Source organism: Sinohyriopsis cumingii, chromosome 7, assembly GCF_028554795.1.
Source record: "Sinohyriopsis cumingii isolate HCF-2022 chromosome 7, ASM2855479v2, whole genome shotgun sequence".
Taxonomy (NCBI): domain Eukaryota; kingdom Metazoa; phylum Mollusca; class Bivalvia; order Unionida; family Unionidae; genus Sinohyriopsis; species Sinohyriopsis cumingii.
Genome location: NC_142967.1, coordinates 119,520,142 through 119,532,474, shown reverse-complemented (window position 1 = coordinate 119,532,474; position 12,333 = coordinate 119,520,142). Strand labels below are relative to the sequence as shown.

The 12,333-nt window shown below is 33.8% G+C and overlaps 1 protein-coding gene across 2 annotated transcripts in view; it reads left to right on the top strand.

Annotated features, from left to right (window-relative positions):
• The window catches only part of LOC149796016 (uncharacterized), a 95,096-nt gene that overhangs the window by 21,647 nt on the left and 61,116 nt on the right, over positions 1-12,333 (top strand). For both annotated transcript variants that reach the window (XM_089965931.1, XM_089965932.1), the window contains exons 7-12: positions 924-1,095; positions 3,265-3,389; positions 4,178-4,256; positions 4,655-4,851; positions 10,977-11,144; positions 11,744-11,999. In XM_089965931.1, the coding sequence (XP_089822057.1) occupies positions 924-1,095; positions 3,265-3,389; positions 4,178-4,256; positions 4,655-4,851; positions 10,977-11,144; positions 11,744-11,999 (997 nt within the window). The remainder of the gene's footprint in view (positions 1-923; positions 1,096-3,264; positions 3,390-4,177; positions 4,257-4,654; positions 4,852-10,976; positions 11,145-11,743; positions 12,000-12,333) is intronic.

Below are 12,333 nucleotides of genomic sequence, written 5' to 3'. Positions count from 1 at the left end.
ATACTGTACATACATACGTTACATGCTATAGATACTGTACATACATACGTTACATGCTATAGATACTGTACATGCTATACAAGGGAGAAAAAAAGGCCACATAGCAACCGACTAGACCAAAGAATTTGTAAGTATTGTAATGTGCTTGAAGATGAGTGTCATTTCGCTTTAAAATGCCATTATTTTAGCCACTAAGACAGAAATATAAACTCGGATGTTTGTTGAGGTCCGTGTATATTGAAATTTATTAAATTACTCGGTTCCATTAAAACCATTGAGTATAGAATTCTGGGAAATTATATTCTTAGAGCACTAATTTGAATGTAATAATATAAGGAATATTACTTAAAGTTACCTTGTCCTTTCATCTGTTATTGCATTCATTACTATGTCATATATATTGTATAGTGTGCATATGATACTATCAGATAAAGCCTGTCCTGTCGAATAACGGCTTATATATTGATGACACCGTTTGGGTCTTCTCCCGAAGATGCTCGTGTTCAAGCTCTCGTATGAGATGAAAGAAGTATTTTACAGGTCAAAACTTAACGTGTTGTATTTTTATACAATGTTGTCATGAATGCAAGTATGGATGTTTATGTTCGCGTGTGTATCTCTCACAATGGGTATATGTCAGCACATGTATTGGTATATTCATATACATATATTATGTATACCTGTATATATGCATGCATGAGTGTATTTGGGAATGAGGGTATATATATATATATATATATATATATATATATATATATATATATACCATTATGTATTAAACGTGTCTTCATCAATGTTTGTAACAAATGTGTGTGTATATACTTGCTAATGGCCAATCGGCTAAATGCGAATAAGTTCTTTCTTTCTTTTCTATGTGCCTTAATTGGCAATAAGATTCATGCTTTTTGGATTCGTCCTTACAGAATGAGGCGGAGATGAGGCAGTTATTGGAATCAATCAATCGCATCAATCATGCCCAAAGCGTCGGACAGAGACACTTTGAATCACATATTTTCTTCGATGGCGGCGTCAACAAAGATTCTTCACCTACAGAATTTGCCTTGCAGCTCATTGCGTTGGTCAACACTACTCTAGGTTTGAATATTATATTTTCAAACAACCTATAGGATAACACGTCATCGTATTCATTTTGATGTTCCGAGCGGATTTACGTAGCGAGTTGTAGTTTGAGATAAATAAAGCCTCTCTGTGTATATTGCTACAATATGGACATGCATCCTCTGCTTTAATGGTTACTGAGTGAATAAATTACGCAATTAATTTTCAAGCTTTCCTTTTTTAAATTGCCATTGGGATTTAATTTCAGTTCATTTTTGTACGGTTATATGCACACAATACGGAGATGACTGTCCTATATGAACCTTGCATGCTTGTAGTGAATCAAATGTCATAGGGTACCTAACGTTCTTTGTTCAAGACTGTAGCCCGACTATCCCGATATAATGCTACTTAGAATATCACATAGTCGGTACACATTTCGTATAGTATATGCAGTTACATAATTTGATATGCAGCTTGTGAATTATCACCTTTTATGATTCTGATTGGTCCAAATAAGCAGATGAAATTCATGTGCAGTGTTCTCTTTACTGATGGGCTGCGATCATGGGAAACTTTCATTACACAGCCTTTTAGAATCTTTCGTTTTTACTGTTATTACTAAACATTTTGGCAGACATTTTTTTTATCGACTGCCCTAAGAGAATTGTGGAACGCCCACATGGGCTCGTTACGCCATGTATAGATTGTAATGTGCTGAAAAATGGCGCTAAAATCACAAACAAGAGCAATAAAATTGTAAGGGAAGTGGTAAATTGATAGCGTGAGTGTGGAAAAGGGTAGGGGTATACCTGTAACATGGACTCCACCCTATATACAAGAGTGGTTTAAATGTTAACTTAAAGGAGTAAATAAACTCACTTCTGTTTACAGAAAATGTGGACATAAACCGGTCCCAAACAAACAAAACAAAACAAAACAAAACGTTATCCAACCACGGCATGTTCACTCATCAAGCTACTCGCAACATCTGATGCAAAATCAAATTTGTCCATGTTTGCTGTTCCAAATCGAATATTGCAAATATCAGATCACAAATACATTACAATAAATCTGGAATAACTGCGTCCATAAGTATCCTTTCACATTTCCAACAATTTGAATGCTTAATAGTGAAGCAAAGAGTAACACTCTCTCGCAAGTAAACATTTCTCTTATCGAACTAAAACTATGTGACATCATTCTGGACTTCAATATATAATATGTGTTGACAAAGTATATCGTTGGAGTCAAATATTCTATTTATTCGGTTGAAGAGTTGGAAATTATTTTTACGCGTAATAAATGAAGTGTGTATCGTCTGCGTCAGAATAAAAAAAAATAATTCTACTTCTTTCATATTTCTATTTCAATAAAAATTATATATTTAGCAGAATTTCAAATCGATAGTGATTTAATATCAAACTTTATAAAACTCGTCGAATAATGTCCAGCCTTTGCGAGCCAAGGATCGCAAATGCTGAACATTATTCAACTGGTTTCATAAATTAAATTTTAAATCATTACCCACTTGAGATTCTCTATGTATTAACTATAAACATCCATAGCTAAAACCACGTGATCACCTCAACATTTAATGAAAGGCAATGTTTCTAAAATACGTGACAACATCATTTTTAGAAGATAAACAAGTTTTTTCGATAAGTTCGTAAGTACCACTTTTTTGACGGTATTGATGATAAATATAGGGCATATGGAACATTACTATTGGATATCACTGACTATACATAATAAAAGATATCACTAGTAATACGTTGTATGGAACGAATCCACTTTGACAAGAAAAACAAAGAAGTCATGTTGCAATTATCTGTGAAAATTAGTGAATTTTAGTGTTTGCATTCGTGCTTTTAAAATTAAACATTTTCATTTAAAAATATCACATTTTTTTCGTTTATTTATGGGATGATTTCTCTACGTTTCTTGAATAAAAATTGCTACTGCTAAAGATGTTAAGTGAACTCTATTGCATGTGGAAAGTAGGCAAATTATTATTTATTTTATCAAGGTACATCTGAAGCAGCAAAAAGCCGTTTAGCGTACCATTTTAACAATAGTACTCTTTGTTCACAGACCTAATTAAACACATAAAAATTAAATTAGATTGTATCAATGGATAAAACTAGATTTTAAGAAGCTTTATTTTGTTCTGATCGTTACACGTTGCATTGTATATAAATCTAGGTGTTGACGTCGACAGATGTAGTAAGACGAGAACGCCTTATGGTGTGTCTTTAGCCTGGAAACTGAAGGCCGACCTGGAACATTCCGGAATGACAATAACAGTTCATTTAAAGGATAATTTCAAGGTTTGCAGCAAACTGTTAGCTTTATTTCAATTTACCTTGGTATAGTTGCTGATATATTTGCATAACTGATTATTCGTCACATGGAAGTATGTGCTTTCGCGCATAACAGTTTCGAGAAGTGAAAATAAATGTTTATTTGCGAATGAATGACATGGAAAGAAAACAATAGGGTAACATTAATATGACGTTTCGTCTTTCCTTGGAGGCTTAAGAGACGAAATTCTGAAAACCAATCATAAATATATCTTAATAAACTTAGTTTGACACCATATATAGTTGTATACTCCTTTTTTGTCTAATGTTTTAAACATAATAGATAACATAACATTATATTCACGTACACAGTGTCGTCAAGAAGTTCACGTTGTCGATAAGAATCCGCATTCTGGCAACCTGACGTCCTCCAACGTGTTATTATTTCATTATCCTATATTTCAAAATATTATTTGAACTGTCAAAATATATTCTTGCGCGTCGTGTATGAAAATGTAGTTCGAGCTGACCATATTCATAATCTGATAGTTGAGTCTAATTTAATGGCATCCATTATAATCAGGTCATCGTATTAGTGAAGTCTGATACTTTGAACCGCCCATTGTTTTTGTCACATTAAATTCTCAAACTCGTTGGCTACATGCTTAACAACTCGTCAGCCCAAGATATCATACAGTGTTCTTGTCCAAACAACATTCAGGGGTGTTACCATGCATTCTTTTGAGAAGAAACATTGTGCATGTTTACATGTATTTATGCGATACTTACTTAAATGACAAAAACTCTTTTTACAGGTTAAAAACAAAAAACGATGGAGCCAAGTGATGTATATGTCTTATGTTCTTGACTTTCATATGACACAATCAAGCGAAGGTATGCATCAAAAATATTTATTAATGCATAAAATTATTCAACTGACATATATTAACATTGAATAGGCTCTAGACATGTCTTGACCAGTAAAATCTAGTTATAATGTTCGATTCTACGAATGCTACCGTCATGTTTGCAGATTACTGGATAGGAAACACTGACATATATATATATATATATATATATATATATATATATATATATATATATATATATATATATATATATATATATATATATATATATATATTTGAGGACAGGGATCCAAAGTAATTGGTTACAAGGAATTTGATCATTTGCCTCTCTAATATTAACTGTTATCCTGAATATAATCTTTTTACAGTTATTACAAGATATCAAATATACTGTATTTTATTCCAACACAAATCCTGTTTCAGTTCGAGCCGATGAAACGTTCATCCTCTGTACCGACGCAGACGTGTATTTCAACGCAAACAACGTCGAAGCTCTGCTAGACCTGATGACTAGAGACCCATCTGTTGGTGCCGTTTGTGCACGAACCCATCCGCAAGGAAACTCGCCCCTCGTGTGGTATCAGACATTTGAATATGCGATTGGACATTGGTTCCAGAAGGTGATCTCTCTATTTTTCTCGTTCTCTCTCTCTCAATATAAAACCCCATTCTTTCAATAGTAGATATGATTAGAATAATTACGGAAAAGTGGATAAAAGTAACCCACATATTTGCAATGCATTTGTGTGTGAGTATATATATATATATATATATAAGGAGCTAGATTAAAATATCTACACAAAATTTTCTTATTGAGAACAAATTTACTAGTGTATAGGAAACGAAAACAAATAGAAAATAAAAACAAATTTCGTATAGGTTATTAATAGTTTCTTTCCTTTTTACTTTCTGAATAGTCAGATTAATCAGATGCTCAGAAGTGCATTTTGAAGAGACAAAAATGATAAATCTATCGTTTATCACACACATTAGATTTTTAAAATTTATTAAAATTTTGCTGGGGAATTAAGAAAGAAAAGATTTCTTTTTCTTTATCGACTGATTTCAAAGTGTCTTTCAAGGCTCTAATAAAACAATTACTAAGGCGAATAATTGACTTATGAATAAATAAAATATAAACCAAATCTAGACTTAAACGCTTAGAGGTTATTTCAGGAGAAATGTAAATGCTTTCACTTTGACAGCTGGTATGATGGTAAGAATGAAGAGTTGTATGGATATTTAAACGACACTGCATGATACCTGAAATGGTGAGAATTAGGAACACTGGTCAGTTTGGTTCTGTAGAATATCAACTTGACATAATTATCAGGTTTATGAAGACCCCAATTAAGAACCAATCGACGGTTGAATACACGGAATACAAGTCATGTTAATATGATGAGCAGGGAATAAATGGACAATGTAACTGAGAACTTATTCGACATTTAACTTACAAGTTCTTTACAAGAAAGAAATGACCTTTTTCGTAAGATTTTTATGAGGATGAATTATTTAATAGTAAATGTAGGTTGGTATCCGTCGGTAAAAAGAAGTTCCTGCGTTGATTTACCTGAATGTCTGAACAAATTACAAAAAATATAAAAGATAATAACGATGACATGTTTGGTTTTGCAACTGTTATCTCGTTCCGTGCGAATACAATGTTTCGTGCTTCAGACTAAACACATTAAGTGACCTTCATGACTACTTCGTGACGAAGCAGGCACTAATGTTGCATGACATTTTCAGAAGCGTTAAGGAATGTATATACAAACACTGAAATCTTGGTCTATCGCCCTATACAGTACATACAGGTTGACTCATAATATTGCGTGTTTAAGAGATCAGACATGAATATTTCACTTTGGACAGATTAGGGCATGTTTTTATTGACTACGAGTGGGATTTGAGGTGATATTAACTTGACCCAAGAAAGAGATGCATTGATTTATTGATTGATTTATTTTTTTAACGGCGCATCAGCACTGTTAGGCTATTTAGCACCAAACAAAATATTATTTGTATAATCTTTTTAAAAAATTATAAAAGGTCCTATATTGACCAGCGATGTAAAAGAAAAAATGGTTGAAATTAAAAACGGTAAGATGGTAACGGTGTAAAATAAAGCTTACCGATCAACGGGAGATGTATATGTTCTATGTTAATGAAAAAAGATGAAAAGGTATTAAAAAGGGACGGTATATATATTGCATAAAACTGCACAAGGTGGTAGCATAAAAGTCAGAGTTTAGAGTAAATATTTACGGCTTTCATGAACTCTAAAATACGAGTGATGTTTATAGTATCAAAAAGTTCTTTCATGTCCTGCACAATGTAATAACGATCGCGCGTAGGTTGCAGGTCAAAACACTCTATCATAAAGTGCTTGACAGTGAATGGTTCATTGCAAGAAACGCACTCTGGTAGGTCTTCATCTTTTAGTATGTGGGTGTGGGTGATATAAGTATGACCAATTCGGATTCTTGCAATGACTATCTCCTCCCTACGAATGGTTCTGTAGAAAGGAGTCCATTCTCCAAGAGTTGGCTTGATTGCATGAAGTTTGTTATTTACAGCATCATTCCATGATGCCTGCCACTTCTGCCGTAAGGACTTTCTGATACTAGGTTTAAAATAAGTATACGGTATTTTAAAACCAGATGGTTCTAGAGTAAGGGCCATTTTAGAAGCGCGATCAGCTTTTTCGTTACCTTAAATACCAATATGGCTAGGTAACCAACAGTATATTATATCGTGGGAGACACTCATCTTGGTATTTTTTGACAAGTATGTTTTTCAATAATGGATTCTCCAGTTTTCTATTGTGTAGTGACTGAAGTACTGATAGTGAGTCGGAGAAGATGATACTGTTTAAAATACGTTTGCTTGCTATATGTTGCAGAGCAAGGTCTATTGCTCTGATTTCGGCTGAAAAAAATGATGTTCCATTTGGTAAGCAAACTTGCGTTGTGTGATTTCCACAAACGAAGGCTGCAGCAGCCTTTTCCTCATCCTTTGAGCCGTCGGTATAAATTCTTGTTTAGTTTTTATATTCGGTGAGAAGTTCTTGATAACAGTTGTGGAAGACGGAAGGGTTTGTCTCCGATTTTTTTCCATCGTGTAGCGTAAAAAGTACTTTTGGTTGTTTAAGTAGCCAGGTTGGTGCTAAATAGAGATGCAAAATACATAACGAATAGTATGTTGATGATGATGGAAAGATAAAATGTGATGTAGTCATGAAATGCAAAGATATCATGTAACTGGGTCTTGTTAGATCATTGATCAATTTATCAGCACATTTCGGTAAAAAGATTAAAATGGATGAGTCATGGGGTAATGAACATATTATGTGGTTAGATATACTAAGACATCTGTGTGAACATTTCGAGGACTATTCTCTTCCGTTGGACTAGCTTGCATTGGACGAATAATGAAATTGATAAATAATTGCAGGGGTATAGACTAACTGTACCGAATCTATGGTTTACATTGAAGTAACAAAGAGAAATACGTGGAAATTACAGAAACCTAAGCTTTACCTGTAGAAGCATTTACAGATGAAAACAATACACAGATTTGTCTTGTATGAAAACACACACATACTTGAATGCATGTTTCAGATATTAAAGCTACCAATGAGTTCAAAGAAACACGTTGACAAACAAATTAATAACTCAGGATCTGCGAAACAAAACTAAATTCTTGTAAATTGAACAGCAGTTTAAAATACGTCGAGATAAATGAAAATAAATGTATCAAGGGTGAAATAATATCTCGTTTGCGAGGGAACAATTAAAGAATATGACTTGATGCTAGGCAGTCACAAAAACGAAAAGATGAAGCTAAACATATTTATGGTAAATTTGCAGTGCCTGAGACATCAAAATAGTTGAAATATAAAAGTCTGCTGCACTAAAATAAAAAAGCAAATACAGTGATATAATTAGACTTCCAATGATTGATATATAATCTTGGTGCATTCGTGCGAATGACATCAAGTTTTCGGATTCTTGTGACTATACAAAGAACATGAGCGTATCTCTTCCCAACGTAATAAATGGATATCCGGTCTTTCAAGGATGAATTAAGGACACAACAATAAGGGTTTATATACGTTATGTGCCAAACTATTTCCTCACCGGACTGATAACGATAGCAATACAAGTTTGTAAAACAATACAATGTGTATTACACATAACCTTAAACTGGAGATGTACATATATTGAGTATTCAGTCAACAAGAAAAGTACCAATGATGATCTTGCTCAGGTCATACAATCACCACACACCTTCACTCGTACAGGTATGTCAAAATGTCCGCCTCTAAAAGCTAACATGGTCACCTGATTCGCTTTTTCACATCATCAAGATTCATTGGTATGTTATTAATAACGCCATCCACTTATCTAGTTTTTCTCATGGACCAATCACACATACATGTCAGTCTTTTCAATCTAGACAACGGGGTCTTTGTTTTCTCTCTAAATCAAATATAGTGAACACAATATCAATTAGTTATTGCCCACACTGATGCCTACAATATAAATGTTTTGTATGTTAACCTTAGTGACAACAACGTATTATCTCGAGCTTTTATGTTCGTAGTCAAGCGGTTATTCCTTATTATAACTAAAATCATCAGCTTTTCTCATGTACTCTATAAACAACTCTTGTTAAAAGTTGGCTCCTCATTAGGTCCATGGGGATGGATAACCTTAACTCATGGTTGATCCCTGCATATGTTAAACCGATAATTATTGCTTCCCTAATCATAATTTTAGTGTTATAACCATTAATGTTTACTTTTAGGGTTTTCGCTTTCTGTACAATTTATCTACTGGCTCCTGTTTTGAGGTTTCGCTCTAATATGTTAACATTTAGATAATTTTTCTGGTGGAAACTTTAGGTCTTTAAAATATACGTATATAGAATTTGCGCATAAGCCGGAAGTAATGATTTTAATGACTGAGACATTTTAATTTTCTAGTGTAAACAGTGTGTACTCAGCAGAAAGTGATGGGGCATAGTCACATTCAACGATGTAAATTATGGACTAAAATATGTCATAAGTTACTAATGTCACAAAGATCTGAGAGTTTGTACGATACGAAAATATATGTACACCCAGGCATTGCTTTCGTTTTGTTTTCATCGAACGCTTTTGTGTTCATCGATTTTGTTTTTCGTTTCACCAGTTCTAACTCACAATGCGAAGTTTTTCACTTCAAGTTACGTGTTAAGTCCATTTTTTTTAACCAATGTGTTTGTGTTTATTTCGGTGTTAACTCTGTTTTGTTACCACATAAAACGAGTTTTAATCACTTTCTGTTCATTTACTTCCGTTGCGAATTTAGGTATTACTGTCTATGTCATCATTGCTATTGTGCACAACACCGATAACATCGATGCCTTCTCAATTAATATATTTTTTTAATAAGTTCTAGTTTGTTCCTCCTCAGCGTATAATTTGCAATAGAAATCTCTGAATGTAAGATTTCTTGTTTTGTTTATAACATGAAATTCTGTAATTGACTGATCGTATATTGTTATCATTGATATCATTTTTCTTTCGTTCTCACCAAATTTCTTTTCGATATCATCGATTATTTTACTTATGTATGTTCAATTATTATTATAGAACAACTGTGACTGAATAATACTGTAATATGTGATCTCTGTATTCAATGCGTTAAACAGCTGTGACTGAATAATACTGTAATATGTGATCTCTGTATTCAATGCGTTAAACAGCTGTGACTGAATAATACTGTAATATGTGATCTCTGTATTCAATGCGTTAAACAGCTGTGACTGAATAATACTGTAATATGTGATCTCTGTATTCAATGCGTTAAACAACTGTGACTGAATAATACTGTAATATGTGATCTCTGTATTCAATGCGTTAAACAGCTGTGACTGAATAATACTGTGATCTCTGTATTGAGTGCAGTAAACTCTGTATTATTATCATTCCTTATTGTTATACTATCTTGATCGTTCTGCTTGATTTCGTGGTTAAGATATCTCTTTCACTGCTCCTACGGAAACTGTAAAGTGACGTCATTGGCCAGTGATGTTTTAGTTTTCTCCATCTTAACCTTATGGCATATATCTCACTGTTTATATTCGGATCGCTTGTGTTTATATTTGGATCGCCTGGATTCTGTTGGAGAGGTCGTGATGGAATATGGGCTGGTGTGTGCAGGCAAGGCGATGTGTGCCGTTTACCGGCAGATCTGGGTTAGAATCGCCGAAGAGTACGAATTAAAAATTCTCTAACCTGTATGATATTATTATTTGTATTAAATATTAATTCTGCCTACTATTATCAAGCATTTTTCTATAGAACCCTGGGATAGCAATTTCCGTTCTGTCTGGTGTATATTTATAATTCTCTCTCTCTCTCTCTCTCTCTCTCTCTCTCTCTCTCTCTCTCTATATATATATATATATATATATATATATATATATATATATATATATATATATATATGTGTGTGTGTTTGTTTGTTTTTATTTAAGTTAAGTGACAACAAGATAGTAATAAAAAAACTTGTGCGGTTTCCAATATCCTTACATCAATATTGTGATCTAAATAACCTTTCATGGTACTGGTGACGTACATTTATCTCTCTACAGAGTATATTTTTTCAGTCATTTGATATTGCTAAGAATACAGCTTGCTTCCTATACAAGTCTAGTTATAATTTTAATGATTGTTAGTATGTCATCTTTTCAGGCAGCAGAACATGTACTTGGATCTGTCCTGTGCGCGCCAGGCTGCTTCAGTGTGTACCGTTGTAGCGCCATCAGGGACGTTCTACCAACCTACGCCACAAACGTAGAATCATCATTTGACTTTCTCACCAAGGATATGGGAGAAGACAGATGGCTGTGCACATTGCTGGTAACATGCCATTTTCACACAAATTTTAATCTGTATAACTCAAACCTCTTGGGCACGTTGGTTGTGCAATAAGTTGCAAAACACCCTAACCTCATTCAGTGCTTTAGTTTTTAACAACATAATCCAGAGAACAAACCGCAAAGAAAGTGAAAACATGCAATATAACCTAACGCTTAAATTTATTTCTGCCTTAAAGATGCCACCTGTATTTAAACCTGGATGTTAGGAACTTTACTGCAATGGATTATTTGGCTATAACTATTTGGCATTAGTTCAGGACATTTAGAAACTTCCGCCATATATTCCATTTTCCCAAATGATGCAACTAAATATTCAAAGTGATGACTAATCATTTACCGGTTCCCATTTGTAAGTGACATAACATTCTAAAGGTCTATTTCGATATTTTGCAAGGGTGGAACAATGTGCTGGCATTTTAACTGCACCAATGAAGATATGCATACTCTTTATTAAAACTTTTTATCTCTTGCGTTTTGTTCCTTTGACCCCTTTGAAATAAATAGCGAATATTTTTGACAATATATGGTTACATTTTAGATTCTTTTGATAGTGAATCTAAAATAACGGTTTATTTACAGGTACAGAGTGGGTGGAGGATAGAATATTGTGCGGCCTCAGAGAATACCACACATTGTCCAGAAGACTTTGAAGAGTTTTACAAGCAGAGGAGACGATGGATAGCATCTACCATCGCAAATCTAATGATTCTCATAAAAGAATGGGGGTTGATCAGAAAGTTCAACCAGCGAGTGTCAGTCTTTTATCTCATCTACCAGGCCATTCTGCTCTTCTCCACACTCATTGGACCTGCCACCGTCATCCTTATTGTGGCAGGTTGGTAATGATTTAAGATTAAATCTTTTTAAAAAAAGCTTAAAATGACTGGGTAAACAAAATAAACGAGAAATCGAAAAACGACCGGTACCAAATAAGGGTGTTTCTCTTAAACACTGCAAAGCAGGAAAGTGGGGAACGTGTTAAGCTGTCGTCAATTTTTATCACAAGCATCTCTAAACGTTTGTTATTTTATATAATGGCTGTAGTAAGCACGAACTGGAAGGCAAGATGTACTCGCGAAATAATTGGTTTAGTGGACTGACGAATAAATGTAAAGTTGTATAACCCCAAAATAATAGATAAAATAAAATGCAAACAAATGGCTATACCA